The sequence below is a fragment of the Centruroides vittatus genome, unplaced genomic scaffold, assembly GCF_030686945.1.
Source record: "Centruroides vittatus isolate TY-2023 unplaced genomic scaffold, ASM3068694v2 contig_883, whole genome shotgun sequence".
Lineage (NCBI taxonomy): Eukaryota > Metazoa > Arthropoda > Arachnida > Scorpiones > Buthidae > Centruroides > Centruroides vittatus.
The window spans coordinates 1015185-1040234 of NW_027122575.1; the positions used below are offsets into that span (position 1 = coordinate 1015185).

Consider the following 25050-nt stretch of genomic DNA (forward strand, 5'->3'; position numbering starts at 1 on the left):
ACTTATCAGACGTCTAAAAAGTGTGAAACAGAAAAAGTATGTTGATTTATCCAGTGGTGATGAGTTAAATGATGTCGAGTAAACCGAGTTTTTTAACATTAATAACATTAATGCCTATGTAAGTCGGCCGGGACCACAGAAAATGACTACGTAACCAACGAGTGTTGAGTTATCTGGGTGATGACTTATGCAGATTTGACTGTAATTTGTTTGTGTAAAGCTGGACAATTGGGAACTTTTTTTGCCATTCTTAACAGTCGAATCCACTCTCCGTTGATTACTCTTATGAGTTTCTCTGAATTTTGATTTCTGACTAACATCTGTTTTCACGTGGGAATGGATTAAAACTTGTATCGGGCTCCCATGTGATTTTGGAATTTCAATTTGGAATTCAATTCAAAAGCTCTGCTTTTCCTATTGCTATTCATCTTTACTCCTGAAAATACACAAGAATGATTCAAACAAACCAGATAAAATACTTTTGTTTTTAAACACCAGAAGGTGAGTATCCGGTAAAAAATGTAAATACACGGTTTCCAAAAATTATTGCAAAAATGCAAAAAATCCTTTGCTTGTGCATATAGGACAGCCTGGGTTTTTGAAGCAGTGAAAAATGAATAAAACCTCGTCTTATATGTGAGTAAATACGGTATATGAAATTTTAGCTTCAACATCGTTTTGAAGTCGATCAAATTTTCTTGCAAATGTATGGGCATCATATTTATATTTACATTAAAAATGTTAAAGAACATAGAATTCAATATAACTATAAAATGTTAAGAAAAATATGACTACACTCGCGAAGACTCAAATGAATCAATGGAGGTTTTCTTTGCCAAAATGAAAACCACTAAAGGAATGCAGCACCCTGAAGGACCTTCTACGATAATCATAATTACATTTTGCATATGATGTTGCATTGAGCTAGTGACAACTTATTTACTTTATTAGCCTAGTGAGTTATCACTAACAATTCACTGCATTAAATTCAGTACAAACTTGGTTAGCATTAGATATACGTAATTACAATTATATAGTGCAGTTTTTAGTCATTAGAGGCCTCCTTATAGCCAAGCCAGATTTCAAAAATAAAAAATATATTCATTCATTACTAAATTGTCTAACAAATTTTTAATTCACTCCCTAAAATGTAAATTAGAGCTTATTGCCCCTTAAAACACAATAAATGCCCACAGGGGATGATATCACCCAGGTTGAGAAATGCTGCTCTATAGTTATTGTTATATCTGGAGGCAATTTTACTTATTTATCTTCTAGTGGAATCTTCACTTTCCATCTTATTCAGGTTAAGTTATATTTTTTGGCACTCAAAAATCTCTTCTACTTCTATGTTGGAAGGTCTCTAGCTTATAGTAAAATTTAACATAGAAAATTGCTCTGTACCAAAGAATTTTTTCCATTTATACAGGTTTCTGTTTTAGATAGGTTTTACTGCAGTATATGGAGATGGTAAAAAAAAAACAAAAAAAATAAAGCATTTAAATATAAATATCATATCATATCAAAATATAAAAGCTGAAAAAAGTATGATTATAGTTTTTTTTATATATATCTGTATGGCTTGTTCTGTAATTTGTAATAATGAACATACTAAATATATATATTAAAAAACATATTTTTTCCTCTAAATATCTATAATGAGTAAATTAAATATTGATTTTTATTGAAATATGACAAATACAATTATGACAATCAAAATTGTAATGTTGGTATACAAATGAATTTCATTATTATATTCTTATAAGTTTACAATTTTACTTAAATGAAGGAATTTATTTTATAAAGAAAATTTAATGAATTTTTGCTGTTTTGTAATTATTTGTTAAACAAAGTCTATTTAAAAAATTTAAGCTATAGTCATTAATTTTGAATAATTCTATTATATATAATGGGAAAAATTAAAATTTATATATAAATATAATTTATTTTAATTATTAAATGAAACAATTAATATGTGAATAATCAAATATTTCAGTTCTGTGCAATATTAGGAGCTCTTGTTATACCGTTTTGCTTCGTCATCGTATGGGAATTAACTTATTCAATTTCTGCAGCAGGACTTGCAGCTTCATTTGTGATTTTTGGTAATGTACTTTATAATTTTCTTGGTTTGAATAATATGTGAAATAAATTATACAAATTTTATTTTAAACTTAATATAATAAAAAAGTTTGAATATTCTTTAACATACTGCTTTTTCTTTTCCTGAACATTTTAAATTTTATTTTTAACTTAAAAGTTAGTTAATTTCTTAATAAATCAGTTATTTTAATAAAAATTAAGATTGCTGTTTTCCTCCTAAGGTTTTTGGGTGGATGATCAAATGCAATAGCAAAGGCCTTTAAGCCAGTTGATAATTATTGAGATGACAAAAAAGCATTATCAGTCATATTCAAGAAGAGAGTAGAGAAGAGTTAGAAAAATTTGTAGCTAGATGAAGTTGGCTTGATAGATGTAAAAATGAGTTAAACTTTCATAGCATGTGAAGAGACTATGCAGATGTCAGGAAAAATTTTATTTATTATAGTTTATTCTTAGTTAGAACATAAATTAAAATGTAAATAAGTACTGTACTTTATAAACAAATAACAAAATCCCATTTTGTATTGAATTACTTAGAATTCCATTTTCAAGAATGCATCTTAATGTTAACCAGAGAATGAGTGTGTTGTTATTTTATAAAAATTGCCTCAAATTGTTAGAAAAAAGCCTTTATAAATATAATAATTTAGAATAATTTTAAAGATTTTTGCTTAAAATGAAATAATAATTAATTGTTTTACAGATGTTGGTGTTTTGACATTATCTCAATATATTTTGTTGGATCCTATTATGATGTTCTTTATTATAGGATCAGTATTGGGCATGGCTAAATTTCACAACATGAAGGAAAAGTAAGAAATTCATTCTACTAATATAAAATACTAATATAAAATTATTTATTTTTTTACATTAAAATTGTAAAATTAGCAAAAATTTTAATTATTTTTAAATCATCCAAAGATTGGAAGTATGGTGGAACCCTGTTAATCTGGATTATAAAACACAATTCCTGTCTCAGAAAGATAGACATACAGAAAACCTATAAATGTGAAAAATCAAAAAACTCCTAATTACATTCTTGCCTGAGTGTAACATGAATAGACTTGTTTCCTATGAATCAGCATATGATGTTCATTTGTTATACATTTCAAGGGAGTGTTCTTTGAATTTACATATTATCTTGTTGAACCTTTTCTAATTTTTTAAGATTTTCAATTTAAAAAAAAAAAATGCTTTGCTTCTCATGGCAGTCAACATGTTAATTAATTAGTTTATTGTTTGTAACTTCATGAGTTATTATTCACCCTTAACACCCTAAAGCCTCTATTATTTTGCTGCATTTTACTCATCTACAAAGATTTGTGAAATAAAGTAAACTCTGCAAAAATGACGTCTAAAGGAAAGAAATTGGTGTTATGTTGGAGAAGACTACAAAATATAAAATAAAAAGTCTATAAACTGTGTTATTTTTGTTGTTAACAATTTTTCTGGATTTTTGGTCATTCAAACCAGATCCGGTCTAGTTTGAGTCAGATAAATGGGATTCTACTGTATGCGATGGATTTAATTCATTCTAAATTTTAAAATTTTAGAATGAAAGTTAGATTTACAAGAGTTTTATTTTATCAGTCAGAGCACATTTATTATATTGCAGAATATTATAAGTGAAAATCATTTGTTTTATTATACAGTTTAAATAATTTTTCTATTAAATTAATTTTTAACAAAAATAATTATTATATTTGTATATATTTTTCTAATTATCTCATTAAAAAACTAATAATAATTAATAAGAAAAAAATAAAAAAAAAGTTGAAAATAATTTCTCTTAAAAAATATAATAATAATCAGATTTATTGAAGTTTGAAGGTAGTGCACTATGTTAGATTAGATATTGCAATAAAATTATTTATAAAGTATTGAACACTTTAAAAATATGCAATTGGCTTTAATAGTTATAAATATGATGAAATGAATATATTATTAAGTCAATTCTATAATATTAAAACTTTCAATTTATACAAAATTACCTGAAACTTCTTTTAAAATAGATATTAATTATGACAATGTTAAAAAAATTTATACTATTTTTAAAATTTCATTTTAGGTCATTTTCATTACAATGGTGGTTTTGGTTATGTTGGACAGGAATATTTTTGGCATGTGCTATCAGGTAAACAATAATTGAAATTGTAAAATATATATAATAATTTTCATATTATTTTACTTTTAATATTTTATACAATAAATATTAAAATGAAAACTGAATTGTTTTTGTTTTTTTGTTTGGAATAAGGCAACTTAACTTACTTGTTAGTGAAAGTTTAATGAATGGGATTATTTAATATTGTTTACTTGAACAACATTGCATATCTTAATAGATGTTCAACTGTATTGTATTAAGTAAAAACAGCTGCAAAGAAACACTTAATCTAAAATGTGGTTAAAAAAGACAGAATTGATTTTTGATAGGTCTTTACAAAGTCTTTTATATAGGAAAAAAGGATAATTAAAACCATTAAAATATTTCAAAATATTCCAATTTTTTTATTTAAATTGGAAAAACAAAACTTGCCTACTTCTGGGGAACTGATATAAAGTAAGTTACAAAATTTATTATTGAAAAAATAAAATATGCATATCTTATAATTAATTGTGTGTTCTTTGGAACTTAGCATAAAGTTGGTGTTGAGAACAAATCATACGGGAACATTCCTTTTGATGGAAAAAGTAGATTTTTATTTTTATGTAATTTACAACAGATACGCATTTTGGGCTCTATGTCTCTCTTCAGGACTGAAGCAAAGTTTTATCTTTGTTAAAAGTTGTAATTATATTTATTATATTATTATTAAACATAAATTACTGTTGGCTATGTTAAATTCATTTTTAATTTTATTTAACATGTAAAAGCTTTCACTCAGTGAATGTAAGCCTTTACACTTTTACACCTTTTCACTCAGTGAGTGAAAGCCTATACATTTTATACAAAATATTTTTATTTCTACAGTTTTACTTGTTCTATCTTACAGTTTTAATAATTAGTTATTCCAGTTGTCACTATAATTATTTTTAGTTTTACCAATATACATAATAAAATAAAGACTGAAGAGGGACATAGAGCCAAAATTCATATCTGTTGTAAATTACAGAAAATAAAAATCTACTTTTCCATCAAAAGGAGTATTCCTGTATGATTTCTTCTCAATAGCAACTTTATGCTAAGTTCCAAAAACCATACAACTAATTGAGAGAAAAGCAAGAATGCAGCATTTTCCCAAACAAGTAGACTATAATTGATTAAAGATTGATTACTGTTTTTTGTAAATGTACAAAATACTAGTTTTGAGGATATCATGCAACTACAATATATCATATCCTACCAAAATATGAAAAAAATGTCAGTTTTATCTTTGTTTAAAGAGGCCTTCTGTTTCAATAAGTTTGTTTACTTGTTTAATTGTTGTATTGGTATTTCTATAAAGAGTGTTCACATGTAGTATTGTAGCCATTTAATAAGATTTGTGTTATCACTAGTTATACCTATATAAATTGTATATTACATGCCATTATCATAACTATAACAACATTTTATCCAGTTACAGTATCTTCATTTCATTTCCTGGGCAATACCAGGTACTTAAGCTAGTTTAGCAATAAAGTCTAGATAAACAGTAATTACATACAAATAATTATTGTGTATATGCTTATATTTTATAATGCAGTTTTGTGACATAAGTTTAGATGTCTATAGATATATATAAATTTGTTGTTCACTACTTTTTCACTTAATTCTCTACGATTTTCTAAAAATAAAATTCTAAACAGCAGATTACCATCTGTTATATTAAAACATATATACAGGGTGTTTTTTTAAACTGACGATACTCGGAGACATCTGTAGAGCAATCTAACAGCCAGACTGTTGCCAAATTTGGGAGAGTGACTAAGGATGACGTGGGAAAGAGATTCCGTGAATGAAAAAAAGTAGTACCCAAATTCGCTGGTAGGGGTGGATTTGGCACTGTTGTAGCGAAACAGCTAAGAATTTGTTGAAGGTTCATAGGGGACCGTTGCTGGTAGTAGCAGCACCTGGGGAGTGGCACGACAATTGTAAATGACTCCTTCAACGGTATGGCAAGTTCTGCGAAAAGTTCTCAAGTTCTATCCGTACAAGATAAGCCACCTGCAAGAATTAAAACCAAACGACCATGCTACACAGTTGACATTTGCTCTGACATTTCTTGCCAGGATAGAGGTGGATGATGCTTGGCCGTGGATAATTCTCTGGGGAGATGAGGGCCATTTTTACCTGAATTTAGATAAAATGTCAGAGCAAATGTCAACCATGTAGCATGGTTGTTTGGTTTTAATTCTTGCAGGTGGCTTATCTTGTATGGATAGAACTTTAGAACTTTTTGCAGAACTTGCCATACCGTTGAAGGCATCATTTCCAATTGTTGTGCCACTTCCCAGGCACTACTACTACCAGCAACGGTCCTCTGTGAACCTTCAACAAGTGCAGTCTGTGAATCTTCAACAAATTCTTAGCTATTTCGCTACAACAGCGCCAAATCCACCCCTACCAGCAAATTTGGGTACTACTTTTTTCATTCACGGAATCTCTTTCCCATGTCGTCCTTAGTCATTCTCCCAAATTTGATGACAGTCCGGCTGTTAGATTGCTCTACAGATGTCTCTGAGTACCTACCATCAGTTTTAAAAAAAACACCCTGTATATAAAGAACAGAATTGATTTTCTGATAAATTGAAAATAAACTAAAAATAAGTTTTGAGTGCACAAATTTTTAAATTTTTTTGTTGCTAATGATACAAATGCTTATATTACTCAGTTATTGAATTTTTTTTAATATAAATCTACTTTTGCATATTGCATAGAAATCAAATCATTTCTATTAATGTAGTAATTTTTTTGAAGCTTATTGTATTTCTCTTATAATTTATGATACATAAAATTTTTCTGACAATGTAAAAAATTTTATTATTCATTGATTTAAAATTTTATTAAATAATTTCAGTGTAAAATTTGTTGGACTCTTTGTGATATTATTAGTAGGTATTAGGACTATAACTGATCTGTGGGATCTATTAGGTAATCTTGAAATACCAATGGTAAGTGTGATATCTATATTGCTATTTTATTATGTCATTCTTCAAACGTAATTGAAATAAATAATATATTTTTATTTTAAGCAAGAAGTAATCAAACACTTTTTGGCAAGAGTATTATGTCTAATATGTCTTCCTATTGTATTTTATATGACAATTTTTTACATTCATCTCAGGGTTTTATATAAAAGGTAATTTCAAATTGTAATGTATCTAATTATATTATTGTATAACTCAAGCTTGATGACAATTCAAATTTTTAACATAAAATATACTTCTAATTTTTTCCTACCATTAAAGCAGTATATGAACATTGAATAATTGATTTTGAACTTTTTTCTTGATTTTATTAATAAATTTTAGTAACATTCAATTCTTACTTTTACTCATAATAAATGAAAAATTGTAAATTTTTCCTTGGTTTGTTAAAATATACATTTTATTATGAACTGTTAAATGTTTCATTTTAATTAGATAGTAATTACAATAATTTTATTTTATGTTAATATTAATACTATGTTGAGAAATTATAAAATATTTATAATTTTAGTGGAACAGGTGATGGATTTTTTAGTTCTGCATTCCAATCACAATTGGAAGGAAATTCATTATATCATGCTAGCATGCCAAGACGTAAGTAAAGTTTTAGTATTTATTTTCCCTAAAACAATCTATGCAATTTATCATTATATATTTTAAAGAATTGGCTTATGGTGCTATCATCACTTTAAAAAATCATCGTACAGGAGGAGGATATTTACATTCACATTGGCATCTTTATCCTGAAGGTATTGGTGCTAGGCAACAACAGGTAAAATAATATTTACATACAGAACAGTAACTTGTTGGAAATAGACAATCATAAAATGATACTAATTTCGCTTCATTTTTTATAAATAAATTTATTTTGTCATATAAATAATAATAAAATAAACAATTATTTTATATTCTTGAAGAATTTAGATATAAATTTAACTTATTTTAAATTTCTGACAATTGATGCAAGAATGATCATGTTAACCTAAATATTAAAAATTAAAGAGCACATTTACTTAACAATTGGCTTAAATACATACAGTATTTGCTGTAAATAATAATAACAACAACAACAACAACAACTCTTTCACTAGTCACCACCTTGTTGAGGTGAGATGTAGCTCAGTAATTCCAATGAACTATAGAGCAATGCTTTGGAAATATATATAAGCTTTTAGTTGAGCCAAGCATATCATTTTATAAATAAACTTTAAGCAATTTGTTACATCTAGTATTTACTGCCAGCAGGGAAAACAAAAAGTTTATGTTAATTCCAATGATAAAACATGTAAATGAGAAAGGTGGCAACTTTAACATCACTATACTGAATGGGTATAAGTGGAAGGGAGCAGAGAGGAGGTGTATTCTAGCAACACTAGACAAGTTGATTTGTGATTAGAAGGAATTCATTCTTGGAGGGTGATTTTTGTTAGCATTTGTTATTGCTAATTTTCTTGTTTTTGTGTATATATTTCTTGTTGAATATTAATCATTGTTTACAAAAATTGTTATATTAACTATTGAATAGTAACCATTGTTTAAGAATTGTTGATGTATTAGCTATTAATCATAACCAAGCATTGTTGTTCAATGTTTCACTCATTTATTAAAAATTAATTGTTTAATATTTTTTCTTTTATTTGATGTATTTAACTATTTACTAGTAGTAATTTATCCTTGCACTTTTCTGAAAACTGCTTGTCATAAATCACAGTACGGCTACTCAAACCTTTAAAAATGCAGTATAATTTTAATTTTCAAACGTTTTCAATCATCTTAAATGACCTTCTTCAGGACTGGCAGAACAAATTTCAATTTAAAAAGAACAAAAACTGAAATTCCAGCTTTCTGAAAATTCTTAATCTGAATCCATTATTTGAAGTTCTGGCATTCACAGTTTGGGTTACTTTTGTAGTTCCATATATAAAAGAAATATTGATACCTTTCTTGGGCAGTTCTAATGCAGTATAGTTTGATCTAGATAGCCTATGGTAGGCAAAAATTCTAGGACTCTGAGAGATTGCAGACATATTTATGACATTGGAATTGGTCTACAAAAAAGACAACACTTCATTGATGTTGAAGTCAGAAGCTTCAGGTTTTGGCCAGTAATCTAGAAGAGTTTTCTCAATCTAAGTCTAGATTTGGGAATTTACTAAAGTGACATGCATAGGGAAATTGGGGTTGGACATGATTTTCCCATCCTCTTGAAGTGCAATTGCATTTTATCAAAGATATGGTCAAGATATAGTGGCAAGAACCAGGTAATTGGTATATTGGTAAGTGGGTCGGGTTCTAATAATGCTAGTTATTATATTTAGTCTCATTTAGCTGGTTGTCTATATTTTTTTACATGGCTGCTCTTACACCAGACAAGTGCATAATATTCAGCTATAGAGAAGACCAGAGTGAGATGTAATGTAATTCTAAGAATCTAAGAAAACTTACAACTGTTTACTTTAATTTAAATCTAATTTGTAATGAATGAAAGACTGTCTAACTTTATAAGTAAGTTGTTATATTAAAGCTATGCTTTAATATAACAAACTTCATCAGCTAACCCAATATACATTAAAGCGATTCACCAGCCAAAGCCGAATTATCAGGCTAGAAACAGCAATAATAATAATAATAACAACAACAACAACAACAACTCTCCCATGGTCACCACCTGGTTGTGATGGGAGAGCCCAGTAATTTTACTGATCCATAGGGCAATGCAGGTTGGAGCACAAGCTCCTGGTAGGGACACCCATGCCAGTAAGGTTTATGGGGAGAAATGAAGCTAAGAGTGACCACACCCACATTCTGTGGTGATATTTATTATGGTAATAACTAGATCAAAGTGTGATACCGGCTCGGACGTCGCCCGGGTTAACAAGGTCCGCGTTCGTGGGTTAGGCAGAGGCTCACGTTCGAAAAATAGGTCACAGTCTCCCTTGGTTACCGGTGGCGAAAGCAGCACCGGCCCAAGCATGGTTACTGCACTGCCCGCAACAGATGTGAGGAACCAACCCAGCTTTGGTGTTTTTGTGGCAATGCATCCACAGACCACAAAGGCTGGAAAACCACGCCAACGAATGAAATGAACGAGTTTATCATCCATACTTACTACACCATCACAAAACTCGAAACAAACATGACAGCATACAGACAACAACTACACCATAGATTCACACAACAGTATCCTCATCTCACTGCCACTGAACAAAGGGTTGTTGATCAAAAAAGAACAATTATACACAACAACCTTATTCCACAAACAACACTTGAACTTATCAAACAACAAGTTGCTGATCAAATACATCAACAGACAGAAACATCTAACATTAATGAAGATCATGTAACCTGTCAGGATAATCCAGCAACAAGCATTGATAATAACACACATACAACAATTACCACTAATGATACTACAGACACTTCCTCATCCACCACTGATAACGTAGACATAGATTTAGTTAATACGCTCTCACTTATATTTCAGGAAACATTCACTAAATATACAGGCACAGATCCCACACAAAGACCACAAATACCAAAAATCAACACGTCAAAGGTAGTAGGAAAAACACTAAATTATGTAAACACTCACTTACTACCACACTACATTCATTCAATTTCTACACTCGCAGACATTCATACATTAGTTTATGCTGGGGCAGTCACAGTAGTGACACACCATGGACTGAAAGTACAATCACAGACAAATACACAGAAAACACAATTCTATAACAAGCCTGCCTGGCAGAGAAGAATAGAAACACAAATAAATGACATTAGACAGCAATTAGGCAGGCTGACACAATACACTAAAAACAACATAACACCCAAATTAAAGAAACAACTCAAAAACATTTTCAAGAAAATTAAAACACACACAAAACACGAACATCACAACACACACATTACAGAATACATCAACACACTAAAACAAAAACTCACAGCCAAAGCACGTAGACTCAAACGATACAAAACATGTACACTACGAAAACAACAAAATAAATTATTTACAAACAATGAAAAACTCTTTTACAGACAAATTAATAACAAAGCAAACACTGATACACAGCACAGTGGCACACCAACAGAAGAAGAACTCACAACATATTGGTCTTCTCTTTGGTCCAGTGCTGTCACGCATAATGCTGATGCAGGCTGGATCGAGGAGGAGAACAGAAACTTGCATAACATACCAACTATGCCCTGTGCTGAAATAAACATACCTGATTTCCAATACGCTGTTAACAGAACACACAACTGGAAGACACCTGGTGTAGACAACATTCACAATTTCTGGTACAGAAAGTTTACATCACTGCACCAGGAACTAGTTAAACACCTAACACATATCATCATCAATCCACAAGACATGCCAAATTTTCTTACTCAGGGCATCACCTACATGAAACCTAAAAACACAATACCACAGACCTCACACAATACAGACCAATTACATGTCTTCCAACACTCTACAAATTATTGACATCCTGTATTGCAAACAAAATATACAAACATATTGAAGAACACGACATTCTTACGGAACAACAAAAAGGTTGCCGTAGAAATCACAGGGGATGCAAAGAACAGTTACTCATAGATTCAGTCATTCTACGGCAAGCACACAAACAACACAGAAACATACACATGGCATATATAGACTACAGAAAAGCATTCGACAGTGTTCCACACAGTTGGCTGCTACATATCCTACACATGTACAAAATACATCCATCACTCATTGCATTCTTTCAAAACACTATGCAGCACTGGAGAACAACACTACATCTCAGGGTTAGTAACACTTGCATACAAACAAACCAAATTTTTATTAGGCGAGGAATTTTTCAAGGAGATTCCTTGAGTCCTCTCTGGTTCTGCCTAGCCTTGAACCCATTAGCCAGTGTGTTAAACAACACACAATATGGCTACAATATCAGGCATGAAAAAACAACACAGTATACACTGTCACATCTCATGTACATGGATGACATAGAATTTTATGCATCCACACAAAAACAACTTCATCAACTCCTACAAATCACACATTCATACACCAAGGACATACAAATGGAATTTGGTGTAGATAAATGCAAAACACTTCACATAGAAAAAGGAATCCTGAAGAAAGAAGATTTTGCACTTGGAAATGGAGATGTTATTGAATCCATGAAAGAGGGCGAGTTCTACAAGTATTTAGGATTCCAACAGGCCAAACTAACAGAACATGCACAAATAAAGCAAAGATTAATTAAAGAATACCAAAGTAGGTTAAATGCTATTCTCAGAACAGAGTTAAATGCAAAACACACAGTGAAAGCAATAAACACATATGTCATCCCAGTACTCACTTATTCTTTTGGAGTTATACATTGGACTCACACAGATCTTGAGCAACTCCAAAGGAAAACAAGAACTACACTTACTAAGCATAAACATCATCATCTTAAATTTGCCACAGAAAGATTAACCCTTCCACGTAAAGATGGCGGACGTGGCCTGATTGACATAGTTAACCTTCACTACAAACAAATACAGTCACTGCGAGAGTTTTTCTACAAAAAACAAGAAACATCACAATTACATAAAGCAGTAACTCTAGCAGACTCAAATAACACACCATTAAACTTACACTCACAACATATGGAGATGATACAACATATAAAAAGCATAGACACCATTAAGCAATCGTGGGCTCGAAAGGCACTCCACGGCAGGCATCCTTATGATCTGGCCTAGGATTTTGTTGACAAAACTGTGTCAAACAACTGGTTAGCTCGGGGATGCCTCTTTGGGGAGACGGAAGGATTCATGATTGCCATACAGGATCAGGTCATAAATACTAAAAACTACAGAAAACACATACTCAAAGATGCAACACTCACAAATGACACATGCAGAAAATGTCACATCATGTCAGAAACTATACAACACATCACCTCTAGTTGCAAGCTCTTGGCATAGACTGATTATTTACACAGACATAATCAAGTAGCAAATATAATACACCAAGAGATTGCAAAGAAACACAAATTATTAGACATCCACGAGCCATACTACAAGTACATTCCACAGACAGTATTGGAAAACAACACGCACAAAATGTACTACGACAGAGCCATAATCACAGATAAAACAATTTACCACAACAGACCAGACATCACACTCATTGGCAAACACAATAAAATCACATATATTATAGACATATCCATTCCAAACACTCACAATATACAAAACGCATGCACTGAAAAAATTAGCAAGTACACAGAACTTGCCCAGGAAATAAGGCATCTGTGGAGGATGGATAGGGTGCTTATTGTACCTGTTGTTCTCTCCTCTACAGGTGTCATACCACACACACACTACACAAAAGCCTGGGCACATTACAATTGAATAGAAACACATACATCACACTACAGAAGGCCACTATATTGAATACATGTCATATTGTGAGAAAATTCCTGAATACAGACACACACACTGATACACTTCTTTCTGTTTTGGTTACTATGCCTTGACTTTGGTCCGGCATAGTACACAGCCACCAGTGTTAACCGAGTATATCTCACTTAACCCAACATAATAATAATAATAATTTATAAGATAATTTGGTATTAGAGTTAGGTGTTAGGTGCCATCTTTTGCTAAATTTAATAGTTATAAATTATTTAATTAAAATTATAATTAACTGGAAGAAAAGAATTGGCCCGAAGCGGGACTCGAACCCGCAACTTCTGCTATCCGTGCAGACACGTTACCAGTTACGCTACCTGGACCTTTGGTCCGATCTCCCCTTCCAGTTGATATAAGATTACTGTACAACCATCGACCATCATTACAATGCCGGCTGGGGACACATTAATTGCCCACATCCTCCCAAAGGCACTCAACCGGCCATCGCAACCCCAGCAAGGTGTATATATATAAATAAACAACAACTAACCCGTTATATATAAAGACCAACAACTGCCGAATTATCGGGCTAGCAAATGGCTATAGAAATATTAATAATTTAAGTAAATTTGTAAAAAGCAGAAGTTGCGGGTTTGAGTCCCGCTTCGGGCCGATTCTTTTCTTCCAGTTAGGCCTAAATTTATTTAATTATTTAATTAAAATTCTAATTATTAAATTTAGCAAGAGATGGCGCCTAACGCCTAACTCTAGTAACAAATTTACTTAAATTATTAATATTTCTATAGCCATTTGCTAGCCTGATAATTCGGCAGTTGTTGTGTTCAAGTTAATTTCACCCATGTCATGTGATTAAACCGCAAGTGCTGCTGTTTTTTTCCGGAGATAGTTACCTTTGTCCTGCGATGTAATCAAAGTGGAGTTTCAAGAAATAAAAAGGAAACGAAGAGATGACTCAGATGAGGTGAAGCTTAGATTCAAACAAGGTGGTGCTAAGAATCGAGTGATTGATGAAAGGTTTCCAAGATCCAGTTCCAGTAACAGTTTGGTGATGCATAGTCAAACTTGTAAGATTCATTGTATTTTTTCGATAGAATTGATTCCTCTTGTTGGTTGTATGGAGATAAATCAAATTAGAACTATCTTAATTCTAAGTTCCCAAATTGTCAGAAAGGTTTTGTACAATACATATTTGTTTTGGTTTTATAAAGTATCTAATGTTATTGAATTGTATATATACAAGCTTTACTAATAAATAGAATTTTTTATATTACATATAGTAATTCCTTCAACATTTGATCTTTAGTAACAATATTTTACTTTTGCTCATGCAAGTCCAGGCCTGGCACACTAACAACGAACCTTAATGCACTGTTAGCATATTTTTCTGGGCTTTTGCTTTACTTTCATATAATAAGACGTTACATGGGAAATATTTTCTTCAAGCTTCCACCACTGACGTGGGTGTGTCCCATTGTACATCCAGGCACAAAGGCTTCCTTGGGCAAACAGTGCACTCAAGCTCTTCCATCCACTTGGTGTAACAAAAATTGCAATTGTTAGAACCTTGTGACTGTCTTCCTGTCATTAATGGTGAAATGTCGATAATTGCATGCCAACTGCAGGTGTTTATGAGGATGAATGATGATGAGCATGGGCATATGAGTGGGCCAGTAGCTACAGTCCCCATATCCAATAATGTACAATGCACTTTGTGTACACACATTTGCTCCATCACCAAGATTGAAATTATAGTTGATGTCCTTCACAGTATATTTCCTGCCTTTGTGGACAAGATGAGTAAGCCTCTGCCAACATCTGGCAATGAGATGTGGCTGTCCCAAGCCTTGTCAATGGTTTGGGTCAATGGCTTTAGGTGTTACTTGTTTTGGACCATTTTTTGTATGTGCTAATTACTGCATAATGTGAACAGCCTACTGTTTCTGTGATGCTCTTACCTAGGCATCATGCTGTAGTGATCTGTCCTTTATCGAACTCTGATAAATCTCTTCTTTTCCCCATGTTGTTATGAAATGAAGCACTGACTGCAAGAGTACCAACCAAAGTTTTTTACTTATACTCTTCCTGACTGTCACATGCTGTACATTAGCTGCAGGTGCAGATATTGTATATCACAAAGGTAGTTTTAATGTTTTGGTTTGTTAGTGTATATATATTGTATGTGTGTGCATGTGTGCACTTAACAATAAAAAGAATTTATAATAAAAAAGTAAATATAGTTTAAAATTGTAACATCACATAGAAAAGTCTTTTTAGATGTATGCTTTTTTTTATGAACAGTGTGTATGTGTGTGTGTATATATATATATATATATATATATATATATATTTATTTATTTATTTTAATTTTCTTTTAATTTAACTTAAGAGTTACTAATTTTTTTCCCTTAGGTCACTGCATATTCTCATAAAGATGATAACAACAAGTGGATTGTAAAATGGTATGATAAACAACCAAATTTAGAAAGTAAAAATGAACCAATTGAGTTTGTACGCAATGGAGATTTAATTCGCTTGGAACATCTAGTGTAGGCAGTTTTATTAGTTGAAAAATTTTAAATAATTATATATTTAAATATTTATATAGGAAGTATTTTTTTTTTTTTAAATTAGAACCACACGAAATTTGCATAGTCATAAAGAAATTGCACCAATTACAAAACGTCATCATCAAGTATCATGTTATGGGGAAGTAAGTACTTAGTTTTATTAAAAAACTAATTAAAAATCAGTTATTTTTTATTAAATACTTAATCATTAAATTTAATTTGAACTAAAAGCTTATTCAAAATTCTACAGAATGGTACAGGTGATGCAAATGATGTTTGGAAAGTAGAAGTTGTTGGAGGAAAAGAACATGAAATTATTACTACAGTTACTAGTAAATTGAAATTTATACATTATTTGACTGGGTGTGCCTTACATTCACATTCTAAGCAATTACCAAAATGGTAAGTTATAATTAAATTGTTATTCTCTTATATTTTCATCTACCTCAAGTTTCATAAGAATAATAAAAATATCTGTCTTTAAAACATATGTTTAATTTAAATCAGTAAATAATTTTGCTAGAGTTGCAATATTTTTTGTTTTATTCATCACTTATATACTATATAAAACATTCCAGATAAATGGAATCTTTTTCAAGTATTGAATAACATGTCTGATATTTTTTAAAAATAAAACACTAAACCAATACAATGCTATAAGTTCATAAGCATGTAAAATATATTACTACACTTTATAAACAAAAATTGTAATGAATTTATTAGCATATAGTAGACTGAGATAAAAAAGTAGAAAAGAATGACCAAGTGAAGTTTATTGCATCATCACATGAAATCAAAATATCTAATATTTGATAATACTCAAGTTATGTAAATCAGTTTTGAAGATTACTCTCTTGATAAAAATACCATAGAAACAAAGTATTAATCAAGTTTTAAATTAAATTCAATTATGCCTATAAAAGTTGTGAAAGAATTTCTTACAATGACTTTTTCAGCAAAATTTAAAAAGAAACTTAATACAATAGTCTGAGATATTGGAATAGCTTCTGTTTCTCCATGAATTATATAAAAGTTGTTATGTACTGTTTCAAATAATACAAACATATATTTCAGAGGATAATTTGCAATGCTCTTGTCAACAAATTATTTGTAAATTAAATAATTATAAAGTCATAAATTATTTTAATTTAGTTTTATTATAAAGATCTGTTTTGGGGATGTGAATACAATAAAAAGGAATTACTTAAACAATATTTTAAATAAATCCATATAAAATTTATTTGATTAATAGATGAAATCAATTCATGAAGTGTTTTGAAGATTGAGATATTTCATTATTACTTATTTTTTCTCTCATTTTCATGCAAATTTTTGCAAAAAAATAAAATAATAATAAAATAAAAACGTTAGGTACAAATAGTTTTTACAAAACTAATTTTCTTTTTTAAATATTAAATATTATTGTAAATATATTTAATCATCAATTTAGTAAATAAATAATATTTATCTTCACTTAATTATTATTAAGATTATAATTAAGGCAAGACAATAAATTGACATTATTTGGATTCAGCAAGCATCTTTTGCAGTTTATAATAAAACCTTCATTAGTAAATAGTCTCTCAGAAGGTACACTTATTGCTGGAACACACAGGCTTATTTTGGCTAATACTGCCAACGTTGGAAAAATAGTCACATTTCTTTCCCAGTATTGCAATGCATCTGTTCCTAATGGTATACTAGCTGAAGCTATATACTGATTCAATTCATTTGAAATTTTGTCTTTACTTGTCTGATGCTCTTGATAATCTCCATAAAGTGAACATAATAATTTTAGTGATCCTTTTAGCTTTTTATTTGGAGGTTTCAATAATATATCATTTGAATTTCTTGACTCAGAAGACTCTTCTACTATTTGTATTTTTGCCATTTCTTCTTTCACTTCAGAAAATAATAGTTTCATTTTTTCATTGTCAAGAAATGGTAAACTTTTTAAACTTGGATCCAAAAATGAAGATCTTAATAAAAAACTTTGACATTTACCCTGATATTGTTCACTTAGATAATCGAGCATAGCGGCTTTAACTTTTTTTATCGTACAGTGTTCGTTTTCGACATTTGTCGTCAAATGTTGTCGTAGCTGATAGATTGTTGGCTTTAAAGTGGAAATATTCATATATTTTTGAAAAGTTGCATCTTCAATTATTGAAATAAAAGGTTCTAACAATTCTTTGATATGCTTTAGAACAATTAATTCATCTTTTGATAAAAGCAAATGTTCATTTAACTCAACAAGTGTGGCACAGATTGCTTGTTGTTGTTCTAATATTTGTTTAATTATGGAATAAATAGAATTAAAATTTATTTCAGTTTTTAAGGATAATTTATTCACAGGTAAATTTAGAAGATTTTGTTTTTGTTCTAAAATATTTTTAGCCTTTGAAGATTGATTGAAAAATTCAATTAGTTTTGTGCACTTTTTTAACACAGTGTCTACACCTGCATTGAGTCCTTTCTCTATTGCATGATTTAAAATGTGACCAAAACAAGGAATGTGAAGAAAGCCTAATTCAGTAATGGCTTTGTTACAGTTTTCGTTATTTTCTGACACAACAACATTAACTTTTTCTTGAAGTTCCCAGTCGACTAGAATATTGTTTAAAACTATTTGAAAGGAGTCTGAATTATGTGGTGACGGCACTTCTAACATATCTAGTAAATAGTTTTTCAATATCCAATCTTCATTAATGAAATGACATATTACTCCAAGGTATTGATCGTCTCCATTTTTCCACAGATCTATTGTTAAACAAACATTTTCTACTTTCTTTAATTCAAAAAAAATTTTTCTTTTAATATTATAATACATTGTAGGTATAACATTTGCCGTGAGTTCCTCACTTGTCGGTATATTAAATTTTGGATCCAACAATGTTACAAATTTGATAAATCCTGGTTCTTCAACAGTTTTTAATGGATGTATACCTTTGCACAAATATTGTACCAAACTGTCTACTAACTTGTTCTGTTGTGGATGTGTTTTTTCATATTTTATACTTGCACTTACTGATGACTGTATATATTGCTGCTGAGAATTTATTTTTTCAGGAGTTTTGAACTTCAATGATATATCTGACACTGATAAATTTATATTCTTCTCTGAAGGATCATTTGATTCACCACTAGATGATGGGAAAACTTGAGAAACTGCAAAAATATAAAATAATAAAATTAGTACTTTATATAGTAAACAGTTCATTACTTTAAAATGTAAATACTGGAATTAGAACTATTAATTACTCTTCAAAAATGTTAGGAAGACATCCAATAACATTTCGGTTGATATTTGGTGATCATTTTAGGGGTGTACTATAAATTACTCCCTATGGAATTTCAGGACTTTGATTATATATTTGAACTCAGGGGACCGAGACGAGTTCAACGATACCCTACTTTTGGACCAGAGACGAAAAATAAAAAAGTTATCATACTTTTTTCGGCGATCGCGTGATGATAGGGAGTTGCGTCGCTCTCCGCTAAGTCGGCCTCGCTATCGCAATCTGGAGTCCCGTCGCTTGCCGTTAAAATTGCCTTTAGTAGACGTTTCCCCCCCTTTTTTACTTCGTTCAAGAACTACCATGAATCGATCACTAGTTTAGCACATGGCGGCGTGTGGTGGCGCCCATACGAGAGGTCAGTCGGGCCGCCATGTTCGCTGCTAAGTAACCGAAATGGCAATCGCGCAATGATCGGAAGTCGCGTCGCTCTCTCCGCTCTCGTATCGCGTGTTTAACCCTACTGGAGATGACCGTAGTCCGACGTCATGGTTTGCAGACTTTACTGCAAGATGGCAGTACTAGCAACTATGGTGCCGTCTTCATGAGTGCATTAAAAAAGTATGGTAAGTGAAAAAGTATGATAACTTTTTTATTTTTCGTCTCCGGTCCAAAAATAGGGTACCGTTGAACTCGTCTCGGTCCCGAGTTTCAATATATAATCAAAGTTCTGAAATTCCATAGGGAGTAATCTATAGTACACCCCATTTTAGTCAATACAGCTTACATCAAATTACTAGTTTACCCATAACTTAAAGAAGTAAAATCAAAAGAATGCTTAATTAAAATAATTATATTTTTAATGAACAAACTTAAAAAGATTTCTCATCTTTAAGAAATCTTGACATGTGCACCATGTTTATGTGCATTACTCTCACAACATGGATCAGAGACCAAATATCATCTCAGAGTGTTACATAATGTGTGTCAAGTGACAGTTGCAACTGTGTTTTACATCATTCTAATCTATCAATTGAATTGTGAAATATTTTTGTCCAAGTGGCTAATTAAATAGATGTACTCTTTGAATATATAATTATAATCATGAAATGTTACAGTAAAAAAATAATACAAAGCTTTTTGTAGCACTTTGTTGATTTAATATACAGGGTTGAGCAAAAAAAATATACAGGGTTGTTTGGTTAGGTTAGTCAATGTCTGTCATCACCAAGTCAACTCTTTCAAACATTTCTTACAGTATAGCATGAATAACCCACGATGCACATTCTTTAAGGTCATTAATATTGTGAAGTTTCATTGCATATACACATTCCTTGCTATTCTCTGTAACCATAAGTCTCAGTTCTTAAGTCAGGCGATCTTCCAAACTTTTAGCAATATTTTGTCTGAAACAGAAACAAGTTGACTAAATAACCAGTATCCTTTTGCCCAACCCTGTATCAATATCAATATGAAAATTTGTTTACCTTATAAAATCATTATCAATATGAGTAAGTGTACTGGATATATTTCTGTTTGTTGTGTTTAATGTGATTTTTTACAAATGAAATGAGCTGCATCAAGTTCTGTTAAAAAGTTTTGTTGAAGCTTGCCCATGATTTAATTGATATTATTTATTTAGATAAACTTCATGATTATTTTCATATTTTTCATAACTTGAAAAATTTATCTAGTCAAAGATTCTTTTGTTTTCAACAAAAAAGTTGTTTATTTAAGGTTCATTATGACAACTTGACATAACAATGCAGATAATCTGACAAAATTTTTAGTCTCTTATAAAATTTTCTTAAAAATCATAAAGGACATCATGCATACAAAAGATAAAAGAAGTTGTATATTTTTAACCGAATGGATTTTTGAATCTTCAAACTATAACATTTATTCAGGTAAATTATTATTACCAGAGTTTACAAATAATATGAAAATAGTTCAGCACATATAGAGACTGTTAAATAAACAGTTTAAGTAATTTTTCAATATATTATCATCCTGTTAAACTAGTAAATGAAATAATCCTGGTAACTTATTCCATCCAACCTTGAAATATCAATTCAAAAATTTTTATAAATACAGCAGAATCCAAAAGATGCTTTTATTCAAATTGGAATTCGATTAGAGTCATCTATCGCATCATTTTTTAATCTGTAAAAAACAAGAAGGGAATGCAAGGCGATCTAACGATTTGGCATTCGTATGGGCTGATATCAAGAAAATAATTTGCAAGATGCGATTGCCTGTTTTCTCCCACAATAAAATGTGCACAATCAATCTCTCCCCCAGGGACTTTTTTGAAATATTAATTTAATACTGCAACTCAAATCTTACATAAAACTGGTCTTAATATTTAATGGATTATTATTGATGATTAAGAAAAAAATTTTAATCTGAGTATTTTTTTTTCATATTTTAAAGATTAATAGAAATTTTATGCATTCGTTCTCTGATTTATATTCTCTTTCTTCTTTTACTACTTTTAATTGTTTATCGACAAGTTACAAGTTGAAGAAAATTGAATAAGTAATAAATGGAGTGAGCAGAATCATCGATCCAGTCATAGCTGAAAAATCGAAAATTATCGATAAGAGTCTAATCGAAGTTGTAATTATCGACCAGTTCCTCTCGCCAGTTACGTTTGAAATGAATATTTTTACGGAGGAATCGAATCGAATCATTAAAATAAAATGTTCTACGTCGTTTCTTAGATCATCCCGCGAATCTCTCGATAAATCATCATCATCCTGCGATTACTGGGATATCGTCACCACCACCTTGGCACTATTTACAATTTTTAATATACTTCGATCGCTAGTTTTGGCCGGGCGTAAAAATCGATTGGAGCGTAAATCTTGCGCGTAAATCGATTTCGTCTACCGGAAATTAAGGAGCGGATGTGACGCCATCTTACAGGCGCGGCGCCATCTCGCGACGGCTATTTACTCCCGCTTTAATATCGATTAATCGATACGTGAACGAATTGGAAAATGAAAATGGCCGTAAAACGGGAATCTTTGGTTTTTCGATCACGTAATTAGACCTAAGGCAGGATAAAATACTTACCGTATCCGCAGTTTCGATCGGAAGAGACCATATCGTCGAATATTTCGCGATGTTTGCATTTTAGATGGTTGCGCAGATTAGTCGTATTGTTACAAAATTTTAAATTAGTTTCGCAGTGAATGCACTTGACGAAGTTACCTCCGGCTTCGATAAAGACGAAATGTTTCCACACCGACGCTTTCTTCTCTCGTTTGATTAATTTAATAAAATTGTCGACGATCACTTCGGGATTATCGCCCATCTCCATTTTCTATTTTCCGTTTCTGCTACTCGCTAATCGATTGTTCATCGTTAGAGCGAGTCGACGATTTGTCGCCGGTTGCGGATAACCACTGCGCACGCGTCGCAGACTATCGATTATACTCTAATCGAGTTTTGGAAGACGACGGTCGGCGGCGACGGCGGCCTTCGATAATCGATCGACACGCGACGCCACTCCTATTTAAATAATGATTTGCCTACAAAACGATTCCGCAGGATATCCGGAAATAATTGTTAATTCTTTAATACTAAGCGAATAAAATAAAAAAAGCAAATATTTTAATGGTTTCTGTCGCTCCAAAGTCAGTTTTTTCCTCTTACATCCAACGAAAGTCTCTGTTAATCGTCGTTCTTTAGAGACGTTTGAATTTAACCTTCCAAACAATCCAGCCGAATACAAAAGAAATGATTAAACCTACGCTTACCGAAGGACATTGGCATCCGATAAAAGTCTTGGTCATTCGGGCAATAAGGAAGACAAAAAATGGCAAAACCTGGAACAAAGCCAAATAGTATTATTATGCTATAAGATTACTTTTACACCTGTAGCCTACCATTCAAAAACTTTCACGAGATGACGATCGATGGTATTAAATATTCAGTAGAGGTTTCACTAAAACAAAACTGACATTATGGCGTCTCGAATTTCAAATGTGCAGTAGATAAATCAGTACAGAGTATTATAAAAACTTTTTTATTAAATCTGCAAACCGGCAGAACAGAAAAATTTGATTAGTAATTTATAGCGACTCGTTAATGACTACTTAAAGTAATAAGTATATCAAATTAATCATTCTCATCACTAATTTTTAACAAACGAATTTGTTTTAGGGGTTACGAACAAATGGAAGTTACGTGCAATCCGAACATAAGGGACAAGAATAATTTATGGAACGTAGAAGACAATTTTTTCCCGCGATGTAAGTTGTATTTTTTACTAACGAAATATTATTATTATTATAATGTACGCGTTTAAATGTGAGAAAATGCATATTTTCTAGTACCGAATGTTAGTTTTGAAGTGTACGCTCCGAGTTTCCTGGAACGTTTCTTGGAATCGCACGCGGTTATGTTACAGGTAAATCATGATTTAATTACTTAAATTTTGAATTTTTTTTAATTGGTTAATGTCATGAATGCAATTAAAGTTTTTATTATGATGCACGTTTTTTCTTCTTCAGGGTAATGCGGGTTTGAAGCCAAAAGAGGGAGAGGTAACGTCTCGCCCGTGGCAGTGGCCAATCAATTACAGGGTTCGTAAATTTAAATTTTTGAATAAGAGTTTAAATGTTATGCAAATTATTATTTATTATTATTATTACAGGGACAGTTTTTCTCTGGTCATCAGTACAGGATATATTTGCTTGGAAACCCGATTATTTGGTGGGGGAATCTCATCTGTTTGGCTATTTATTTACTGGTTCAAGGTTATATTTCGGTTCGATATCAAAGAGGTTATAAAGACTCGCAGTATATAGAAGGTTTGTTTGATTAATGTGTTTTAAAAGATTGTAAATGTAAATTCAAAATAAAAATAACACTGTACGTTTAGAACAGAGTGGCAGAATGAGTTATGCCTGTCGGTGGTTACTTCTGGGGTGGATCCTTCATTATTTACCTTTCTACGCCATGGGACGCGTCTTGTATTTTCATCATTATTTTCCAGCTCTGTTGTTTAATTCAATGCTGTCAGGTAATATCGTTCTTTTTACCCCTATACTGTACAGTACTCTCTCTTTACCACCAATAGCATATTGTAATCACAAATATTGTTCATTTTGATAACAACAACATTAAATACAAAACTTTTGCTTAAGTGTGTATCGTTATTTTTAGGCAAATAACATGAGAAAAAAGGGAGGTTAAATATTAGTCTTATTGGCATTTTTAAAGAAATTGTTAACATGCATGTGTTATTTTGTTCACAATACAATACTTTAATAGAGGTAAGAAACACTAACAATTTATACTCTTACCAGCCACAAGTCAGTGGTGACTAAGGTCCTAATATGTGGCCTTTGCGATGTAATTTTATTTTCCGTTTTATGCCATTTAATTTAACAAATAGTGCACGTGCCCTTGAGTTACCGAGAACAAATTGAATGAAATGTTTTTCGGTTGAAAGTAAGTTGAAATGGCATCACTTTCCATACAATTTCTAAAATAAAAGTCTGTCTCAAACATGCTGGCCCACCAGTGGCCAAGTGGTTCCGTTCCCTGAATATTGAGAGTTCCGTCAAGTGGAGTTTTCGGGGTTTTCTCCA

At 31.2% G+C, this 25050-nt stretch overlaps 2 protein-coding genes across 5 annotated transcripts in view; one reads left to right on the forward strand and one right to left on the reverse strand.

Moving 5' to 3' along the window:
* Positions 1–25050, forward strand: part of tw (Protein O-mannosyl-transferase 2) — a 35563-nt gene that overhangs the window by 9122 nt on the left and 1391 nt on the right. Inside the window, exons 4-18 of one of the 2 annotated variants that reach the window (XM_067280344.1) lie at positions 1997–2105; positions 2807–2915; positions 4172–4237; positions 7104–7197; positions 7279–7385; positions 7745–7827; positions 7896–8005; positions 16054–16190; positions 16276–16354; positions 16462–16613; positions 23618–23706; positions 23788–23864; positions 23968–24039; positions 24111–24267; positions 24344–24479. In XM_067280344.1, coding sequence (XP_067136445.1) covers positions 1997–2105; positions 2807–2915; positions 4172–4237; positions 7104–7197; positions 7279–7385; positions 7745–7827; positions 7896–8005; positions 16054–16190; positions 16276–16354; positions 16462–16613; positions 23618–23706; positions 23788–23864; positions 23968–24039; positions 24111–24267; positions 24344–24465 — 1563 coding nt within the window. In that variant the 3' untranslated portion in view covers positions 24466–24479. Of the gene's footprint in view, positions 1–1996; positions 2106–2806; positions 2916–4171; positions 4238–7103; positions 7198–7278; positions 7386–7744; positions 7828–7895; positions 8006–16053; positions 16191–16275; positions 16355–16461; positions 16614–23617; positions 23707–23787; positions 23865–23967; positions 24040–24110; positions 24268–24338; positions 24480–25050 lie in introns of both variants that reach the window. The other variant, XM_067280343.1, reaches the window with a different exon arrangement.
* LOC136983553 (E3 SUMO-protein ligase ZBED1-like) lies at positions 17539–22953 on the reverse strand. 3 transcript variants are annotated; one of them, XM_067280323.1, is made up of 2 exons: positions 22664–22953; positions 17539–19379 (listed from the first exon to the last, which is right to left on the reverse strand). In XM_067280323.1, exons 1-2 carry the CDS (start codon positions 22770–22772, stop codon positions 17686–17688), a joined length of 1803 nt encoding a protein of 600 aa, XP_067136424.1. In that variant the 5' UTR covers positions 22773–22953; the 3' UTR covers positions 17539–17685. The 3 variants fall into 3 exon arrangements, with proteins under 3 accessions (XP_067136424.1, XP_067136425.1, XP_067136423.1); XM_067280324.1 differs by lacking the exon at positions 22664–22953 and adding an exon at positions 20704–20843; XM_067280322.1 differs by having other exon boundaries at positions 17541–19379; positions 22526–22953.

What these genes read in the sequence shown, in the direction of transcription:
- LOC136983553 (XM_067280322.1), bottom strand. Translation starts at nt 22,772, where the DNA reads ATGGAGATGGGCGATAATCCCGAAGTGATCGTCGACAATTTTATTAAA. An exon ending in CGATCGAAACTGCGGATACG is followed by an intron (nt 19,380 to 22,525) that starts GTAAGTATTTTA and finishes ATATTTTTGCAG; the next exon opens with TTTCTCAAGTTTTCCCATCA.